The sequence below is a fragment of the Pezoporus wallicus genome, unplaced genomic scaffold, assembly GCF_028554395.1.
Source record: "Pezoporus wallicus isolate ANWC-B61680 ecotype Strahan unplaced genomic scaffold, APGP_CSIRO_Pwel_v1 contig_8436, whole genome shotgun sequence".
Classification (NCBI taxonomy): Eukaryota; Metazoa; Chordata; class Aves; order Psittaciformes; family Psittacidae; genus Pezoporus; species Pezoporus wallicus.
In genome coordinates this window covers 108,683-130,287 of record NW_026635161.1, presented here as the reverse complement: position 1 = coordinate 130,287, position 21,605 = coordinate 108,683, and the positions used below count along the sequence as shown (strand labels likewise).

At 51.1% G+C, this 21,605-nt stretch overlaps 1 protein-coding gene across 3 annotated transcripts in view; it reads right to left on the bottom strand.

Annotated features, from left to right (window-relative positions):
* ANKRD11 (ankyrin repeat domain containing 11) overlaps window positions 1-21,605 on the bottom strand; it is a 145,920-nt gene that overhangs the window by 21,746 nt on the left and 102,569 nt on the right. For all 3 annotated transcript variants that reach the window (XM_057409727.1, XM_057409735.1, XM_057409746.1), the window contains 2 exons: window positions 20,663-20,807; window positions 12,549-12,687 (listed from right to left, as the gene is read on the bottom strand). In XM_057409727.1, coding sequence (XP_057265710.1) covers window positions 12,549-12,687; window positions 20,663-20,749 — 226 coding nt within the window. In that variant the 5' untranslated portion in view covers window positions 20,750-20,807. The remainder of the gene's footprint in view (window positions 1-12,548; window positions 12,688-20,662; window positions 20,808-21,605) is intronic.

Genomic DNA, 21,605 nt, shown 5'->3' with positions numbered 1-21,605 from the left:
CTGAGGAAGGGGTGCATTCAGCAAAGTTTCAAGGTACCACCATCAAGAAAGAAAAGTTAAGTTTTCTTTCAAGAAGCCAGCCAAGCAAGAGACAGAATTATCTGCAGAGCAGCATGGCAATTCCTTGTCAGCAGCCAAGCTGCATCCCTCCTACTAGGCAACTGTCCTAAACCCACAAAGAAGCATAAGGAAGATACGGTGCATGTAAGTGGAAAATCCAACTTTGATCATGTCTATTTCTGAGCACTGATACGGTTTGTTTAGAGCCACCTGACTGCAGGGCTGGTACCAACATTCTGAGCAGCCACAGCTACAGCAGTTATCAAACCCAGGTGAATGGCAGCTTGTCCTCACATCACACGCTCAAACACCAGTTTGAGTCAAGGATGGCTTGATGCTGTTCAAGAAACCTGAGCAGTAAAACACCTCACTGCATCCTTGATGTAATGAAGACTGCAGAGACAAGCTGTTCAACCCTACTAAACAGGGAAATAAATAGAGACTCTGTCCTCCAACTGACCACCTGTGCTTTTCAACAGAACAAATCCTGCCTGTGACTTTGAAGCACGAAGTAAACATCTTTTTACTGAAAATGAGTTTTGCACAGCCACCAGCCACTGGCTCACAGAGTCACAGACTGGTTTGTGTTGGAAGGGTCCCTAAAGCTCATCCAGTTCCAATCCCTGCCACAGGCAGGGACACCTTGTGCTAGAGCAGCTTGCTCCAAGCCCCTGGGTCCAACCTGGCCTTGAACACTGCCAGGGATGGGGCAGCCACAGCTTCTCTGGGCACCCTGTGCCAGTGCCTCAACACCCTCACAGGGAAGGAACCTTTATTGTCAGCCCCAGCAGGGATGGGCACTCACCACGATGCTGCCAGGAGACAGAGGCATTGAGAGGTTATTATCACAGCAAGCCTGCAAGTACCTGCTCTCCTCAAAGAGGAACACTGTGACCTGGAGCACTTTCACATGGGCTGATTACACTGCTGATATGGTACACCGAGTCTTCTAGCGAGGCAGGATAGGCATGGGATCTCTTCTACTCAAATGTTAGACTCTAAACATGCTGATTATTTCAAGATATTCTGAAAACCCTAGAAAGCCTTAGAGGGATAATACACATAGGTCTGTGAACAAGCAAATGTCTGATAATGCTCCTCAAGAAACCGGGCTGTGACTCCCAGCAGCCAGGGAGAGGAAACCCCACCATGTAACCACCCAGCACCCTGAAACTGGTAGTCAAATGTGTGTGGGAAGATGCAGACCTCCAAGAGGATATGCAGTGGATCACACAGATGCAAGCTTTATGGATTAGCTGCATCCATTCTCTTCCCTACCACGAGCCCTGTGCCAAGGCAGGGTCTGGCAGCCTGGGAAAGTCAAATCCTGCACCCTCCAGCCCAGCTCTGCTTATCTGGTATTATCTGTTGTTTTGAGACATCCATTGTGTTCTCTGGCACATGGCCACTGGCAGGACAGAGCCTGCTTTGCCTCCACACAAAGTCCAGCAGGTCAGGAGAAACTGTGATAGATGGGTCTGAACTCACTCAGTGGACTTTGTACTGAAGCACAGGCTTCCTCATTCAAACTGCCAGTGGAGTAAAAGTCTCTGGCATTTGAGGGCAGCAAAGTGTGGGGCCATCTCCACTGCTCCAGCTCGACTCATGCCACTTGCATCTCCTGCACTCCCTTGGTCACCATTTAGCAGGCAGATCCAAAACCCTTTACCCTGCCCCAGGCACCAAAGTGCCACCCTCTGCTGCCCTCTCCTGCTCTCCCACTGCAAAGATCTGGCCCAGAGCAGATGATTTCCATTGCCCCCTGCACCTGGGATCCTGTATGTTTAAGAAATGGTAACTCCATACCAGGCAATTTCTCTAACCAGACAGCACAGGTCACCCTTCTTCAAGCACAAGCCCTGGAAACACATCTGTGCATTGAATGAGAACCCTGGTCTGCTTCTCCAAAGCCACATTTCGGTCACCCTGGCAGCTATAACAGAGCTGTAAGATGAAATCAGATCATGGGAAAGTGGATAGTTTTTTAATGGTTTAAAATAAAATCAAACTCGATGTGCTTATGGTAAGAAAACAACTGAGCCCAGGCAGTTCCAGGAGCCCAGCAGCCAGTCCAGCCAGGCATACCCACCCGAGCACAGCGATACCTCATCTGCACAGGCTGCTCCTCGCTAGGCTCCAGAGCTCCTGCTTGTTAAATGCTGCTCAGCCAGGCCCAGCTTATCCACACACCTCTGCTCAGCTCAACAGGCAGCTCCTGGTCGCATCCTGCCTTGTCACGGAACCCAAGGATGCTGAAGGGGGATCACACTTTGGCCAGTGCCAACAGGAAGGGGCTTTGAAGTAAGGGCAATGCACGAGGGTTGTATGTGGTAGAGAGAGGGCTGCTCTGCATGTGTGGAGGGAGCCACAGTTAGAACGGGAATGTTTTCATTTTACTATTACTGGGCTGCTGCAGGCTGTCAGCATGAGCCTGTGATTTGCAAGAATTGATTACTGAGTTCACTCGAAACCCCCTTAAACTTCTATTAATCCTGCAGTCACAGAACATCCTCCTCCAGAGAACATTTAACATTAAAAACCAGGTGATCAACAAGATATAAATAAATGGGAAGTGACCAGCTCCCCCTGGCTATGGTGAGGCAGCCAAGGACTCGGGATTGTGTGTGTTTCCCTGTGTGAAAGCGGCATCACCCGGTGCTGCACAGGATCACATCTAGTCCTGCGTGACCAAGGTGCTTCACACCTCAGTGTCTCCTCCTGCCCAGCAGGAGACGGATTCCTCCCTCTGGTTCTGGGGCCATGGGGCTGCAAACGTGTTTTATTTCAATTCAGAAGACTTTACTCAGAATCTGATTTTCAGCAGATTTTAAAGGGCACCTGCAGAAAGGTCTCTGCTCAATGCTTCAGGTGCCACTGGCTCCTGCGTGCTGCTCCTTCTCCTCTTAAATGTTTCTCTTAGAACACCTTGCAGCAACGTGGAACAAATTAACAGGAACACTCACAATAGGTAAAAAAATGCCTCAGCAATCAGGAATAAAGGTTATTTTACACTAAAACCCCTCCAGCAAGCTGTATGCATGCCAGTCCCTGTGTGTAAGCACAAAAACCAGAGGCACAAGGGGGTGTGCAGACGAGGAATTATCTCACTGCCCATCTCCAGAGATGGTGGCTGGACCGGGCACACTGATCCCAATGGGAAGGAAGATGACAGCAGCCCAGCGATGCCCTGTGCATCTCCACTCAGCTGTTTTTAAAGTAGCTCTTCTGCTGCTTGCTTCAGCCCTCTGCAAACCTCCAGAGCAAAGCCTCAGCCTGGCGCTGTGGTGGTTTAATTTGGGGATCCTGCTTGGCTCTTCCCTCACGCTGACGCTGGCAGGAACCGCATGCACAGGCTTAAAGGGGAAAAAGCAGGATCTGAGCAGAGCTGTGGCTGCCCAGCACAGCCGGGAGCTGCTGCTCCTTCCTTTCATCACACTGAACCTGGGAGGCTTGTGAAAGGCAGGACAGCAGCAGGTTCACAGGACAAAGAGGTTTGGGCATTAGCCCCGCAGGTGGTTCTTGTGCCCAAATTAGAGTGCAGGTCATGCAACGCTCGTGCTGCTGCAATGGGCACTAAATCCAGAGCTGCTGGAAGCCCATCAGCAGCTCTGCAGAGGTCCCAGGGCACAGAGGCGTTCAGGGCTGTTGGGCTGGCTCTAGCAGGCCCAAGCCAAAATGGGAGAGAGGAGAGAGGCAGGGAAGGACAGAGGAAAGGGTGGTGACGGAAAATCTGCCTCGAACAGGCACTGTGAGATGCTGGCAGGTTGTGGGAATGGGAGCTCCAACCCTGAGCTGTGGCTGAGCCGCTCGGCTCCTCGCTCCCCACGAGCACATTGTACCCTGTAATGCAAAAAGCATCTGTTTAAGCTGTTCCAACATGACAACGCACGCACGTAAGGTGGTACCCCGAGGAAAAATACCGTTTCCAAACCAACCAGCTCACGCTGAACATCTCAGCGTTGCACAGAGAAGCTGGCTGTTGGCTTGCCGGTGAGTGGGGATTTAAAACAGTTTATTTGCCGAGCAAGCACACAAACAAAAGATCAATGAGAATAAATTAGACCGGCACAGACAGCAACAGAGACTGCATTGCACCCCCGAGAGACTGCACAAGCCTCTGTTTTCCCCATCCCCAGCCTAGCATGCGTAAGAGTGACTCATTTTTACTGCAGAAGTTGTAGGGCATAAAACATTTTGGAGCATGTCAGCTCAAACCAGGAGAAAAGCAGGTTTAACCTGAACACGGCAGCCTGGAGCTCGCAGGGCATCTGCAGACATGGACCAGCGCGTGCTGAACAAGGCTGATCATGAGCCAAAAGGTTTGTAGCACACGATACAACCACGTCAAGAGGCTTTTAAGGACAAGCGTACAGGATGGTGCTGAGTGGAAGGCTTCAGCGCTGCAGGAACATGGCAGTGGTGTGAAATGGGAGCAGTGGAAACAGCACAATGGCATGGGCAGATAAGAGAAGGGCAGTGGAGAGAACAGGATAAAAACAAGGCAGTGAGTAAGAGGGGGGAATGGGGATGGCATGGCTGCATGGAGACCACCAAAAAGCAGAGGAAGGCGGCACTGGGGCTGGAGAGCTGCACCCGAGGACCAGGGGAGGCTCTGCACCAGGAGGGCACGGACATGCTGCAGAGCCTGCAACACACACAGGCTGGGGGGCACAGATGGGAGATGATGTCTGGCTCATCAGCCAAGTGAAAACAGTGCCAAAAAGGAAACCAAAGAGGAAAATGAGAGGAAAAGCTATAGCAGGGTCTGCTTCCACAGAATGGCAAGGAAGGCACCCGAGCCTCTCCTATACAGCACTGAGCTGCTTTCTAATTTGACGGAGGGAGAGGGACCAGAGCCAGAGCCTGATCCTGCACAGCTAAGCTGAAAGGAAGGTGAAGACATCGGCTCCAACACTCAGAAGCGGAGCAGAGGTGTCAGCAAGGGGAATGAGCCCATTTATAACCACATCAGGTCACTCTGTGTGGGACTGAGCCCCATCAGCCTGGGGACAGACAACCCACAGACTGGACCCCAGTGTTTGCAGTACCTTTAAAAGCATCATTCTGTTAGAGAGGTTCAATGCTGTGTGATCCAAATACAGGCATGCTCCCTCCATTTGCAGGATAGACAATACCATCTATGCATGTAAACGTGTCTTCTCACCAGAGCAGCCACTGGCTAACAAACTGCTGCAAGAGGAACCAAGGGGCTTATACCAGAAACAAATCTCCACGTTAAACATGAATAATTCCGAGACCCCAGTTTTCAGGCCCAAACCTTTTCATTCCCCACAAAACAGAGGGAGATGAAGGAGGGTGGATGGGGATGAAGGCTCCTGACATTCCTCCCCTCCTGGGAGCCGGGGGCAGGACACTCTGCAGACAGAGCTGATAAAAGCTCTTGTATGAAGCAAAAAGCCATCATTGATACATTTTTGGTTCACAGAGACACAGCACACTGCAACCTCTCACTCTGCATGTTAAGGAGGTGACGAAGGGGGGAGGAGGGAGATTTATGGCAGCTCCCATCATAAAACGACCTGCTTTTTCCACACAGCACTTCCCAGATGGCTGATGCACACGGGGAGTTTCTAAGGGTGATCTGAAGGCTGGTGTTTGCCAGTCTATCCACACTGTACTGGCATTATGGAGCCCAGCTAGAAACGGAGAAGCTCTGACATTCACTCTCTCCCTGGTTGCTAGGTGAGAACAGTTTCTTGACTATTTTAGTAAAAGGACTGAAATTATACAACCAAAGAAAGACCCAATGCAGCAGAGCCCATTAGAGCCCTCCAGCTGCACACAGCCGAGCGCAGCCAGCGACGGAAAACGCGCACAAATAAGAGTTTCGGAGGCAGATGCATTTTTTAATAAGCCAGCAATTTGCTTCTCACGGATTCCCTCGCCAGCCTCCCAACTTGTGACTAACGAGCCCGTTCCCATGCAGGGGCACTCAAGCCCCTCTCAGGCATTAGGCAACCCAAGAGCCAGCTCCGGGAGAGGAGCAGGGTTTGGGTCATCTGATTCATCAGGCGTTTTCTAACCTAGCAATTAGCGTCACGTAACACACTCAGGGGATTAGCATGAAGGAGGCTGCGAAGCAGCATGAGTTTTCAGCTTGCAGGCCAGCTTCTGTTGACCATCCTCACGCTAACCCTGGTTCCCCCGCAGTATACAAGCCCTTGGGATCAGCCCTGGACAGTCCCCTACAGCCAGGGAGAGGTGTGCATGCACTTACCAGCTCACAGGGCTGGCTGGGGTTTTGTCTCTCCCTTCTTCCCCCCAAAGCAAAACCATTCTGTGCCAAAGTGGGGCCTCAAGGCCAGTGCTCAGGTGTTCTGCAGAGGGGCAAGGGCATCTCTGGGGTTTATGGCCGCTTGCTAAAGAAATATATCATTATATAGGGGGGAACTGCAACACAAACCTCACAAACCTGCTGTCTGGCTGGGAAGGGACCTCGGGGTGGGAGCAAGGAAGCTGCCAGGACATCTCATGTCAGAGGGAAGCTGGATGGACGGACATGACTGGGGTGTCACCAACACCCCCCAAAACACCAGCAGAGCATTATGGATAGCTGGGAGGAGTAGCAAGAGAGAGCAAGGGGCTGGGGGAGGCAGGAGGGCTGGGGACATGAAGTAGTTCCACCAGCTTCTTACTCTCAGCTTACACCTAACTTTACTATTCAAGAACTTAGAAGCACAGTATTTCTTTTATTTCTTTCATCAAAGCAAGAGGCAGAAACAGCTTAAGGACTTTTACGTTTCAGCTGCAGGCCTCTCAGGCCATGTTTTCCATACCCCCTCAATCCAGTCTAGCCACCTCTCCCCGCCTCCCCAGGCTGAGATGACCATCAAATGCCACGAGACCACAACAGATGCAGATGACGCTGTTGTTATTTCGGTCGGCACGGGAAGCTGCCGCTCTCCATCTCCAGAGCAGGAGCCTCCTCCTGCTCTGTGCCCTGCACCACGGCGGGTCCCCCACCTCCGCCGGCCCCAGCACGGCATCAGCATCGCTGCCAGCACAGCCTGCGTGACATTTGGTTCAACTCAAACAATTAGGGCAACAACAACATCAAGTGATGCTGAGAAATCCCATGACCTGAAGCCACAATGCTGCTAAGCCACACACTGATCACCCTCCCTTCCTAGCCAGGGACTAAAGCAGCAACGCTCGGGTGGCACAGGGAGAACCAGGCTCCTGCTTGGCCATGAGCTGCTGCTGGGCTGATGGAGGAAGAGGCAGCCCAACACTACTGCAGGACCTGAGGGCTCCAGCTTTCGGGTTATCACCCATGGGATTTAAAGGGCATCTAACCCACCATGGATCCCCATCTGCAGCACTTTCAGAGGCACTCAAACCCCTCCTGCCTCCCCCCTGTTCCCTCCTCAAGGGACTTCAGGTCTGCAAAACACTCAACTCAAGAGCTGCCAGAGACATTGAAGTCTCCATGACAAAACACTTCAAAATAAGGATTTCTCTTGTGTTTGGGAACTTCATACAAGTGAAGTGTTTTTGGTTGTGCACCAGGCGAGGGCTGGGTACCCCATCTGCTGCTCTCACTGACCAATAGCAGCAGACACTTCACTAGCTCTGCATGGCCACAGCTGTGAGAAGGAGCACAGGATGGCTACAGGGCCCCACTTTAAAGAGTACGTTTATTTAAGCCTGCGTGCTATTTGGCAATGGCAGGATTTGTACATGACCTGGACTAAACTAAGCTTCTCTTTTACATGCACTGATTTGTCACCAAGCCCACACAAAACCAATCCTCAAGATTTCACTCAAACCTGATGAGGAGCAGGAGTAGAACCTGAAGATTTGGAGGCACAAAAAAATACAGCAGCAACCCTGCAAGGGGAAAATAAACTCCAGTGTATTCCTTACTTCTCCCAAGCAAATCCTCAGACGAGACAGACCTTCTGCACCCAACGGGGTAACAGGCACCAAGCTGCTCCACTGCTGTGGACCTGCAGTTGTGACCGAGCCTTGCTCAGACCATTCCAGCTCCCAGGGAGAGCTCTCAGAGGCCAAAATTAACTCACAGTGCTCAGAGATTTGTATTAAGTCCTAACTCTCCCCGGTGATGATGATGATGACTAAAGGTCTGGGAACTAGAGCTCAACCTCGAGCCAAGGGACTCAGGTGACATCCAGCTAAAGAAACTGCAAGACGAGTGGGTATCATGGCTTTTACGCTCCAAGACTGTGCATTTCACAGCTGACCTTCGAGCAGCATTACCTGACCGGGTGTACATGACACGGACCAGTCAGAAACCTGCTCATGTGAAGCCATGGGGCTGCAGGGAGGTGGGGAGCACCCGGCCCCACGCTGCAGTCTGGTGCCGTTGAGTCAGCCCTGTGAGTCAGCCGTGGCTCAGCACTGCTGGCACCAGTGCCCCAGGAGCATACAGGAGGAGCATCTCTGTGCCAGCCACCCCAGCACACCTCTCCTGCACCTCCCTGCATGTGTATTCCCAGCAGCACGGTCCCCTTCTCCCTGCTGTGGCCTGCAGGATGCTTCTTAACACCACCACGAAATGCCTAACCTGCTTTCAGCCCAGGACACAAGCAAGGAGCTGCACCAAGCCTCAGAAGCTGCTGGGAAAGAAGCTGGATGTACTCGTTTGGAAGCTGCCAGGCAGCACGTAGGCTCTCAGCAACGTCTGGAGATGTGGGGAGATGCCACACGAGTGAGAGGAGAAGGAAGGAGGAGAAGTCTCAGGCAGAGAGATGCTGCTCCCACAGTACTGGATCTGTAACACGCACGGTCTGCAGGCTCACAGCTTTGCGCCTATTTTTTCTCCTAAAGACAGTTTATTCCGTTAACTTTAAGGAACCCAAAAGCCAGAATTGTTGCTCTAGAAACCATTCTGAAAGGGACAACTTTAAAAGCTTTAGCACTGAACCTACTGCACCCAAACCACCCCCATCAGTGCTGGGCTCCCGGAGCCCATCTCCCATAAGGGAACAAACCCCGAGTGGCGCTGGGAGCTGGCTCAGCATCAGGGCGCAGTGAAGGCATGCTGGCTGGCGGCAGGCTGCTGCAAGCAACACCAGATCAAGAATGAAATCGCTTACTTGCTCGCTTTCTGAACACCTCAGCACTCTGCCAGCAGCACATGCTCCTCAGCTAGCTCTGTGAGTGGGCTGCAAGAGCAGCGCTGAAGGAAGGAGGGCAGGGTGAGCTGCCCCACTGCAGCATGAGTTTGGGACAAACCTCTGCCCTCAAACACACACTGCCCTCCAGCTGCCTGGGTGCTGCTGGAAAAGCCACCCCAGAGATGGAAGGCACCAGCGCTCAGGGTAAGTACTGAGCACACAGGAGATGGAGGTTAATGTTTGCAACCTGATGGCAAGGGGACAGTGCCACCTATGCACCAAGGTGGCAAACACAGGCCATGAGGCATGTGGGCTCATCCCAGCTATCCCAGCACAGGCTGTCACACCACACCGGGCCAGGGTGGGCTTTGCTGTCTTTCCACAGCAAGGCAAACCCAGGACAGATGCTTTCTTGCACCACACAGAGTGCACGCACGTCAAAGCTGAGCCAGAGCTATTCAGGGACAGAAAAACAGGCAACAGATAGGCTGTGCTAAGGAAAATGAGTCACCGCAACAAACCAGGATGAGGATTCACTATTGTTTAAACATTTGAAGAGGGGAAAAAATAGCCCACTACAGGCAAGAAGAGCACTCTCCTAGCTCTCAGCTCCCACATCCTCACAGCTGAGTTCCACTTGGCTGCGGAATACCCCAGCAAAACTACCCTTACACACACAAGAGCCTGTGTACAGCAGCTTAACTGTGTTACATAAATCATCTAAGGTCAACCCCCCAACTGGAATACCGATGTTGCAATCCTGCTTCTCCCAAGAGATGAAATCAAAGTTGAGGAAGCGACCAGGAAAAAGCAGCCTCCCCATCCATCCTCATGTTCTGCCCAGGGAAGGAGCAGGGCCTGCGGGGTGGGTTTGCTGCAGCCCCTTTGTCTGAGACAAAAGCCCATCCTCTGACAGCCACGCATGCTTGAGCAGGAGTGTGTGCAGCGTCAGACCCATGTTGTTAGATGAGCACACCGATCCCATAGGCATGGGGCAGCCTTCTGCACTGCAAACATGCTTCTACCTGCTCAACAAAAGCCATCCTTGAGCCAGGACAAGGAACATAGGGACCTGAAACACCCCATGGTTGCAGTGGGGTGGTGGAAGAGGAGAGCAAGGTGCCAGTAAGTCGTTTCCCATCTCAAGCATCTGATTCCTGGAGTAAAAGATCTCAGAGAAGAGGAAGAGGCTCCTACTAAGCTTCAGCCTGACTGCATGTTTATCTGCAGCTCCCTGCTGCTATCTCCTCCCCAGTGGCTGAGTCACTTCCTCTCCTGTCTCCACCAAACAGGTTGCTAGAGCCTCCCCTACACCTTCCCAGTGCCTGTGGAGCCCAGTTTGTGTTTAAATGTGTTTTTGAGCACCATGACCACCTCAGAATGTCCTGTGTGCAGGAGGGAGCTGCGCTCGGCTCGGCTCTGATGCTCGCATACCCGCTTCCCCAGGAAGGATTAGCTCTGAAGAGGAAGACAAGACCGAAGAGACAAAGTCCCACTGCTGCTGAAAGCAAGGTCCGACACGAACGGGTGTATCAGGGGCCGTGGGGATGCTCCTCTGCACCCTGCAGCAGCCACAGCCTGTCCCCAGTTTTCTCCTCTGCTCCCCTACCCTGCTGCTCTCCTTTTAATTCTGTTTCCTTCTCGCTGCTGCCAGCAGAAAGATTTCCAACATCTCTGCAGCCAGAGCCCAGAGCCCTCTTAACTGCTGGGAGTCATGGAAAGCATGCTGGTAGAGCCCTACCATGACATTTTAGCTGTCACAAGGGTCAGACAGCCCTCAAGCGAGCTTGGACAACCAACTACTGAACATGGCAGAAACAGCCTTGACAAAGCAAAAGCTATGGTTCCAGCTAATCAGTTTTGCCTTGCCCCAGCCGTCCTCCCTCCAAAGGTGAAACCCCTTGACATATTCAAGTGAGACACTAGAGCATGATGAATGTGCTTGGGAACACAGGGCTCCAAAGAGCACCACGATGCTTGGAGAGCAAGTAGGGATCACCCGTGTCAGGCTGTAACCTCCTCTGCTGCCCAAGGGCAGGGGCCACCCTTCCTCCCACCACTGCAAACCCAAATTGATTCATTCTCCAATGCGCTCCCATCCACACACCCTAAATGCAAACCCAACACTTCATCCCTGCCAAGGCCCATCGGTACGAACTGTCCCCTAACGAAATGAATTCATGTTTTGAGACTTTCTCTCCCACAGGGAGCTCAGCAACTGTGGAAATTATCATTTGGCACATGGAAACCCACAGAAAAGCCGGGCCAGCCTCAGGAAACTGGGCTCTGTTGTGGTGGCTCTGACCTGTTAAGATCTGCCCTCCTGACTTCTGAACCAGAGGAGACTGGTCAACAGCTCCAGCAGGCTGACACAGCACAGACCACCTCACATGCTCATAGCCCATTTTATATCATTGCACAGTTACTGAGTCTTACCTGACCAGAAGTATTTCCAAATGTAGATTTCCTAGAAACTTCCAGAGAGAACCTATGCCAACCTCTGCCCACAGAACTACAGTTAAGCCCCTTACAACCAAACAGCGTTATCTGCTTCATGTCTAAGCTTTGCTACAGCTCTTTCCAACTGCTTACCAATCACACAGCCCGGTCAACATCTCTGTAAATACATGGGGCTGTGGTGGGCAAGAGCCATGTGTACCCAGCCACTTTTCTTCCCCGACATGCCACCTGCCTGACCATGACACAGCCGGCTTAAACACCCATAGCAGCACCAGTGCTCCCCAGAAACAAGGCATGTGTTGAGGATGCAGTCATGCTGCATCCCCCAAAGCAGCCTTGGCAGTAGGTTGAACAGGGGCAGACAGGTAACCTTAATGACCTCAGGGTCACGAGGACCACTTGCACCAACCCCAAAGAGCCGATCTAACCACGCCAACAGGCCCAGAAGGCCACATCACTGAAGTCACACCTACAGCTCACCACTACAGCCTCCAGACAGATTTACACACGTTTGACAATGCCTGTGCACACACCAACTGGAAATAATTGTTGTTTAAAGCCCCAAAACAACAAAACATGTCTGGAGAGGATAGAGATGTATTTACACAGACATACACACATACCTCAGGTTTATTTGAGGCAAATGCATGCAAGTTCATGTTTTTACTACCTGTTTTTCTTTTAAAGAGTACTCATGTTTAGCCTCTGATTTATCCTCTACATTCTTACTAGCAGGCCCAGCACTGTTCATTACCTTGTCTAAGCTACAGTTCATGAACTAGACTACTTAGAAATAGAATGGACCCCTAGCCAAAAGAAGTGCCTCCTCACAAACCAATCTCTTGCTCCAGTTAAAACACTGGATGCTGTGTGTTCCCCCCAGCCCAAACATCCACATTTTGAGGGTGGACTATGTAATTTCTGTACCTGTGTCTGAGTCTTTTTGATCTCCATTTGTTCCAACAGTGAAAGGCAACTTCCGTTTGGTCGTTCGCTCCTTCACCTCTTTGCCGCCATCGCTCCGGTCCAACTTCGGAGTCTTGGTTAGAGAAACTTTATCTTTATCCTACAAAAAGAAGGGACTGGATTAGCAAGAGCCTTCCCCAGACTGTGTTCACCTAAACCCCCCGATGTCCTACACCAGCCTCATGCAGCACTTGTCCTTCCCTTTTCACCTTGGGTTTCCAACATCTGGGTTTAGCGTCCTGCTAAAAGCAGCATCCACCAAGCTAAGAGCCCCACCAGAGAAGAGCAAAGCCGAACAAGGTTGCTGCATGGTGCCAAAACTGCAACCAATTTATGTGAAAACAGAGCAGATGCTTGTGTGTGAAGCTGTGAGCACAGGGGGAAGGCAGGCTGGGGTGTGGGAACCCAAGCATTCCCAACACAACCACCCCCATCACTTGGGAAGGGTTTCCTGATCCCCAGCACACAGAGCACCTCTGTGGGATGCACAAAAAAACAATACTAAAGCCCTTGGTTCCAAGTGGAGAGCTGATGGCTTCTCCTTGGGACCTGAAGTATTGCTAGCACAAAAATATGCCATTACTACTTGAGCTTACATGGTAACATGCTATTCCAGAGAATATTCTGGCAGATGGTAACTCTGCGAACATCACTGACTGTTACAGGACCAGCACTGCAGCCAAATGCACTGCACAGACAGGGTAATGATTTCATATCGGTATAGAACCCCAGACTGGTTTGGGTTGGAAAGGACCTTAAAGCTACTCCAGCTCCAAGCCCTGCCATGGGCAAGGACCCCTTCCACTAGAGCAGCTTGCTCCAAGCCCCTGTGTCCAACCTGGCCTTGAACACTGCCAGGGATGGGGCAGCCACAGCTTCTCTGGGCACCCTGTGCCAGCGCCTCAGCACCCTCACAGGGAAGAGTTTCTGCCTAAGAGCTCATCTCAGTCTCCCCTCTGGCAGGTTAAAGCCATTCCCCTTGGCCTGTCCCTACAGGCCCTTGTCCAAAGCCCCTCTCCAGGTTTCCTGCAGCCCCTTTAGGCACCGGAGCTGTTCTAAGGTCTCCCCAGAGCCTTCATACGAGAAGTGGTATTATTTTAAGCAAGTGCTTCTGGACCAAACACTGTGCCACTGCTCTAACAACAAGGCCAGAACAAGCAGCTTTGTTTGTCTGATTTCAATAACCCAGCAAAACCTGGACCCTGAGCTCTAGCTATGAAGTTAAACTGAAGACTCTCGAGTCAGTAAATCACACGAGACCATCGCTGGAAACTCAGACGAGCAAATCTAACAGAAATTCCCTTGCTGAGAGCAGCCCGGTCACGCTGTCTGCATCAGGCTCAGCACCCTGGCAGGTGCCTCCTGTGCCAGCAGTCACAAGACTGCGGCGTCACAGTGTGTGTTGCTCCTTCCTCTTCCCAAGTTTCTGTCTGGCAACCAGACATCATCCCCAGATTAGAGAGAAACACTCTACTGGGATAGAGAGGTTCTGTCTGCTCCCTCCTCGCGATGGGCAGTGTGACAGCCCCATGTCTGCACACCCAGCACTCGGCCCCTCGCACCAGGCAGGGCTAAGAAAATGGGCTGGGGAATCCCTTTTTTGGTAAAGCAAGCGAAACAAACCTGTCTGACAGGGGCTGGAGGGAGCCAAGGCACGTTCAGAGCCCAAGAAGGGCAGCCCTGCTCCAGAGCAGCCCTTCCTCGGCACAGGAGGCAGCAGAGCAACGGGAGAGTCAGCACAGCCAAAATAAACACTCCAGCATTTCACTTAAACACTCTGGATTTAAATGCTTTTGTCTTATTTTTTTTTTTTTCTGATGTGAGCAGAAATAGTTTGCCATAGCAAATAATGCTGTTTGTATTGCCAGCTGCAGTCTGGAGCAGCTAAGAGGTGGGAGGCGGGCCAGGGACCACGGATCACCTCCCAGGTCCATCTGGTTGCAAGCAGGGATGTGGGCCTGTCCTTTCCCTCCCCAGTTTAATGCAAGCTCCAACAGCAACACTACACTTGAACCCCACTAACACTGCATCAGTGCTGAGGCCACGCTGATGCAGGGTAAAGCATCATCGACTGCTGAGATGTGGCCCCATCACAAAACTCAACAGCACTTCAAGACAACAACCAGCCCTACAATTTTTACCCTTAAAAATCAGAGCCTCAGACACGAGCATGAAACTAGAGACTACCATGTGTGTACCTCTTCCTCTGCTGCCTGTGCCTAAGGGTACACCTGCATCCAAGCTGCTCCACTATCACAGAGCCATGGGATCAAGAGGGACTTCATCCTGCCCTGGAAGTGCATTTGCACCTTTCAAAGCCATGTCCTGCAGCTCAGGTTCACCAGCACTGAGTGGTGGCAATCCTTGGTAAGAGACAATCCCAAAAGACTCCCAGTCAGAGCTGATGCTTCAAAAGTGACACGTCCCCGCACTCATGGGCTGTACTGCAGTCTCCTCACCCACACCCTTGGAGCAGGCTGCTCCACACAGTATTTCAGTAGCAGGATACTCCTTGCCCGCTCTCGCAGCAGTCGGGCAGGACGTGGCTGAGCCCCTGCACCCTGCAGTGGGATTTCCTATACTCCCACCACTTCTTCCAGACACCAGTTTCACGTTGAGAGCTTCAACAAGAGGTTCATTGTGCCCCATGCAAAAATAAAAACCAACATGATTTTTTCAGCGTTTGTTACCTTAAAATACGTTTCAACTGGAGCAAACCCATCGTATCATGTCCTGAGCCTTTTTTGCTGCCCAAAAAGCCCCACAAGCATCCCAGCTCCGGGCATCAGTTGGCAAGGCTCCTGCTCCTGCACCCCACTTCAAAGCAAAGATGATGGGTGACAGTTTATTTCAAACATATCTTCTCTAAAATTCCCTTAATCTTAGGATTTGGCTGCGTGGTGTGAAACTCTGAACCTGCAGGCACAAGGGGCTGTATGTACAAGCCAGGTTAGTCTCCTGCTGCATTAATGCCAGGTGGGATCTCAGCACTCCGGAATAAAGAAAAGAGCAGGACAGGTAAAAATGCAACTTATTGTACAAAATCACTGCAGTGTTACCAAAAGGTCTGAGTTGGAGGAGAGAAAAAGTAGAGGAATTAGGCAAAACCCCTTCCCAGACCAGACACTGATCCCAGCATGGAAGTGGGAATGGCTGCCTGGATCCCAGCGTCGGGCACGCTCAGGCAATGCTCTGTTTGCATTCACCCTAACGCTTGGAGCTGCTAATCCAGTAAGTTAAGCACAATTAAATACCAAGGAACGAAGGAAGCGGCAGCAGCCCCAGCACCGCTTTGAAGATTAATTTGTATAGTAGCAGAAGGATAACCTTTTATACTAATTGGAGCAAGGAAGATCCAAACTTTGCTCCTCCATAGAAAGCAGCGACCTGCTGAAGATGCCTGGAGCTGTTGGTGAAACCACCACAGAGAAATTAAGGCAGCTTGGAGAGTCATATTCTTGACAGTAACATGTGTTTGCGTTGTCTTCATTTAAGTTTTACTTCCCTAATTATTTCCAACTTTGTAATGAAGACTGTCATCCTTTTCTCGAGTAAAAGCTGGTTTCAGTTTTAGGTCTCCTCATGTTTGAAGTAAGCTCAAACTCATCTGAATCAGATTTCACAAAAGGAACAAATCCAAATTAAACGACACTGCAGAGAAACTTGGATCAGCATCTGTGCGTGAGACAGGCTTGGGTCTTTCAAAGGCTGGGACAGCTCTTGCCGAGGGTAAGAGGGACTTTGGTGAATGAGGGTGCTGTTGAGAGCTCAGCAACAGAACCAAGTTTCTGTTTGTGGGTGTTAATAAAAGCTGCTTTGGGAAAGGAGACAGCAAACCATGACTTCAGGAAAAAGTCCCCCCTGCTGTCACATTATGTTCTTAGTAAGGTTTACTATGGGAAGAACTCAAACCAGTAACAAACTGGACCCCACCAGCTACCTGATGCGAGGTGCTGTGGTGACACTGACTTCTCTTTACAACAAAGATCTCTAATCAGCAAGAGAGAGACCTTGATACCAGTCTTCTTGGGTCATTTATGACACACATGAATAAAACCCACTTTTCAGCCTCACAAAGAACTCCATCTAGATCAGCTTACTGCCCCAGTGCTGGTCTGCAGGGCAAACCCAAACATGTTCTTTCTCATGCAAAACTGTACGCTTAAACCCATGCAAAGAAATCTGTACTTCCAGTGGGAAGCTGAGCGAGTCCCTAGCTTGCTTTACAGGACAGACCATGCATCTGCAGCCTGCTCCTCCCCTCCATCCATCCGTGCCCACACACAAGCCATGAACCCCCTGCCTATGACCGAGGGCTGTGCCAGAGCAGTGCCTACACTTCAACACTGAAAAAACCTGACTCACATCCCAGCTGCTTATGCAAAGACTTGTATCACCAGCGCTGGAAATCCCCAAAGCCCTTTGTTCTCCAAAATGAGCTGAAAGTATTTCAGCTTGCAGTGCCAGTAAAAAGCAAGCAGCAATGAACAAAACTAGCACCGGGAGCCTGGGAGGAGAAGCCCAGGACCATGGGCTCCAATGCCTGTACCCCTGGGTGATGCGCCATGCCAAGCTGGCACACCAAACTCTTGCTGTGAGCAAAACAACCCACAACCCTGCTGCAAAAGGCACATGCAAGAGTGAGAGTTTCCATGTACTAACACAGGCAGTAGTGCATCATTCCATGACTAGGCTCTGCCATGGGGGCAGAGAAGGGGCAGGTCCTCAGCCTCCAGTACGAAAGGGGTTGGGCACTGTTTTATCCAGAGAGCATGGTGGACATGACAGGAACCAAACCCCAGCATTGCCTAAATCTGGGTCCTTTCCAGCCTTTCCAAAACCAGAGTACAACACACGGATATGCACACAAAGTTTCAAGGAGGCTGAATCCATGTCATTATCAATGCTGCAATAAAACACTTGAAGCTGAGAGACAGCTGGAGTCGAAGCCCGATTCCTGCATGCCTCAGGTGCTAAGGTTGGTAAGAAATGCAACTCAAAAGGACTATGGGCTGCTTATCATTATGGAAAGGTTGGCTCTGAAGTCACCGAGGGCTTTGCATGTTCTGTGCCCTGGGGGGTGGCTCTGTGCTGGACACACAGCCCAGCACTCATCTGGACAGTACAGGAAGGCCTTACCAGCCAGACAAGTTTCAAGAAGAACAGAGAAATAACAACTGTGTTCCCATTTCCAAAACTGGGAGAAGAGGGAGGAGAAAGCACAAAAGCTGTTTTTTAACCTCTGCAAGCTCCTACAAGCAAAACGCAGGGTCAAGCACCATTCTGCTCAGCGTTCAGTTCAACCACTGCAGCAAAAACGCAATTCAGATGATGCAAGCGGGAGCATCTCCCCATAAAGAGACAAATCCTCCACCACAGCCCCTGCACACGCCGTGTAACCACGCAGCGAGCGGTCCCAGGCACATCAGGAAATGGTTTTGACAACTGATATAATTCTTGCTGCTGTGCTCTGCTCTGCCTAACTCATGAGTAATCTGCTCCTGGTATGGGGATCTGTGGATCTACACCAGAAAGGAGAATTATGCATATATGGCATGCACATTTCTACAAAACCCTTCAGTCTGAACTCAACCCGAGTGGAGCGCCCGCCCCGGGCAGGCTCTGTGCAGCCATATAAGGCTGGCAAGGGCCCGGCCAGCCACCCCGCTGCCGCTGCTAACCCCAGGAGAAACAGCTCCTCGCTCAATAGCAGCAAAGCAGACACAGCTTCTAACACTGTCACCATGGAGGGGAACAGAGACATGGTCTTCAAACCGCTTTGCTTTCATGGGCGCGTTGGCACAAGCAACATCGCACTAGTTAATGCATCCCTCCTACAGAAGGGCAGAAGTAGAGAGGAAGGAGGAGTTCTCTCTTGTGATTAGCTCTACAACCGAAAAGCAACAGCTCACATCCTCGCCCACAAACCCTCCCGGAGAGCCTGGCTTTAGTGCATTCAGGAGCAGAACTCTCATGTTTCCTGCAGCACTCAGCGCACCGCAGCACCTGGACCGCCGAGCATCCTGCACTGCTGCTCGCCTTCAGTGCTGAGCCCCAGAGCTCAAACATATGAAGCCTGTGTGATGCTAAAACGACTTCTGGTATTAAGGTCGCACTGAAAGGAAACCACACAAGTGGCACTGCAGCTACTGCTGTGCCATGCTCTACCTGTGCACCATGAGTCCCTCCGTGCGGCACGGCTCCAGCTCTGCCGCAGCCATTCTGCCTTCCCTAGCGAGCCTCCACCAGCAAGAGTATGCCAAGTCCCAGGCTCAGGCCTTTGGAAGTGTTGACAGAGGCAAGATAGATTAAAAGCAGCGGCTGGCCTGACAGGCAGGTACAACAGCTCTGGAAGGAGGAGATCTAATGACCACGAGCTTTTACCCTGAGTCACTGCTCCAGCTCACACTTCAGAGTCAACCAGAAACAGGGTGATCTGCTGCACTACGTCCCTCGGCCGCTCAGGCTGGATCTCAGCTCAGTCCCCAAAGGACAAGTGTGTGTGAGTTTCTCCTCCATTGAGAAGACCAGAATGAAGAGAGCAGAAAGGCTCTTCCCTGTCCTTAATACCACTGGGTGCAGGTCTGCACTGATGCCTCTGAGTGGGAAGCATAAAATTATTTGTGTCCTACTTATTTAGCCAGCGGGAGACAACTCCAGCTCCCGGCGTCCCCAGCGCCTCTCAACAAACCTGCTCTGTAAATAACATGCAGCCTTTAAGCTGCTGCGAGTGGATGAAATAAAATGGGAGCTGATTCACATTATAACTCAACCTCTCCCTGCCGAAGCACCTGCACCAACATAAAGCTTCTTACCCAGCGCAGTTAAAACCCTTGTATTTACATATCCTGCGCTGCTGGGCTGGCCTCATTTGCCAGGGTAAATGCTGGTATCTCCCGACACAACAGGGCAGCTGCTTCATCTCCAACATCCCTGTTCCCAGTTTCTGCCCAGCTCCCGGAAGCCCAACGCTGTGCCACAGCAAAGTGCATGTGCCGAGAGCAGGAGCGCTGCCTCCCAAACTGGACCTGTGCATGCACCATGATGCAGAAAGGGGAATAGATGCTACCAGCGTGCTCAATAACCAAATTTCTGCCTGGGATTTTCCCTCTGGTTGTTTGTCATCTTCCTCATGTTGTCAGTAAGATGACCTCAATCAATAGGAGTTACTACCAACAACATGGGTGGGATTGCAGGGAACATCACAGAGCAAGAGACACAGCACCACTGGTGCTTGCAACCCTCATATTCAGCTCCCAGGGCTGGGAAGAAACTCCTGAGGGAATGCTGAGGAACTGGAGCAAGATGAAGGGAAGTGGATGATGATTGCTTCCTGAGCAGAATACAGTGCATGTAGGGTTTAATTTTTATTTAAAGGTACCATTTGTACACAGCAACTATTTACTGGAAACTACCTATACTGAGAAGGATGAAAAAAAGCTGAATGAGAGGAGGCAGAGTTAAAGCCTGGAGCAAAGCAAGAATCTGGGAATGAAGAGAAGCATGAACTTACGTATCCTTAAACTCAGACTTCACCTCAGTAACCTCACCTCAAGCCCTGTCAAAACCTGAACACCTCAAAGAAAACTCCAGAAGCAGTAATTTTGTCAGAGCAGCTAACACTGAGTCTCTGGTCAGGCCACGCTCAGAGCCCAGACTCTGGGTGAGGCAAGATCAACAGAGTCTGACACAGACCTGGCACTTACAGCCAGAGGAGGAGAAGGAGAAACTCCTCCCTTGCACACACACACCTGAGCCATCACTGCACTGCTTGGTCCTTCCACAGGTCCTTCAGTGTAAAGAGCCTTAAAAATGCACAGTGCTTGCAGAAAAGGCTCTTCCAAAGCATCTCCCCACCGCTAGTCCGAGTCAGGTCTATGCGGCCACAGCACTTCCCAGGAAGTGTGGCAGAAACCAAGAAACAAAGTGGATCCCATCAGCTGGCCCAATACCAGACACAGATCTGATTAATGATAATAGCCCACAGCAGCCTCCTGCCACATGAAATACTGTGATGGATTGAAGGCATCAGAGACAGCATCCATAAAGGAAGGTGAGTGAACCAAACACGGTACCTTTTTCCCCGTTTGTTTCTCCACCATGTCGTTGCTGAGAGAGAAGTCTTCTGGCTGTGGTGTTTTAGAACACCCACCCTTGGGCATCGTTCTGCCTTCCTTACTTGATCTTCATTTATGCTGCCATTGCTTCATCATCAACCGTCTGTTTGGAGAGAGGAAAAGAAAAGTTAGGCAATCAAAAGGATCTTTACACTGGGGGAAAAAAAGGCAAGACACTTCCCATGGGGATACCCAGTACTCCCCAACTCTTCAATGGCAATACTGGGAGGGCTGAGTACCTCCAAGTGCCAGGCACCACAGATCAGCTGGCTTCTGAATGAGAAGCAAGCCGGGACCTGCAGCAGCAAACACGACTTGTTTCACGAGCAAGGGACAGCCTAAAATGGATCGTGCCCAAACAGAGAGCAACATCCCTCCTGTTCTTCACCTCCAGCATCACTCCAAGCCCACATAAAGCTCCTTGCAGCTACAGCTCCATCCAGAGTGTAGCAATGCAGGGATGGATCCCCAGGGATGCGCCTGGGGCAGGAACAGCTCTGCTGCCCCAGCCAGTCACACTGAATTCCCAGACACTCACAGGACCAGCACACATATCCCTAAATTACAAAACCCACATATAAAACACACTTTTTGAACATGTCACCATCATGAGATGAGACTAGAAAGCACCCAGGGGTCCCAGTGTTCCCGGAGCGGTTTGTCCTGGGCTTCTCACCCCAATACCTTGGGCTAGGTAGAGACAATTTGGAGAATAACAAAGCGCTCCCTGCTCCTGCCATGTGTTGCCTGGTTACAGAGCTGAAAAGACAACTGATATCTGAAATACAGCAAAGCACAAGCTGCAACAGGGATCAGAAATACCGGCTAAAACCAAGGTAGGTCTCTTTGGATGAACAAAAATATCTCCTCTCTTGAGACCAGAGGCTAGAAAGCATCTGTG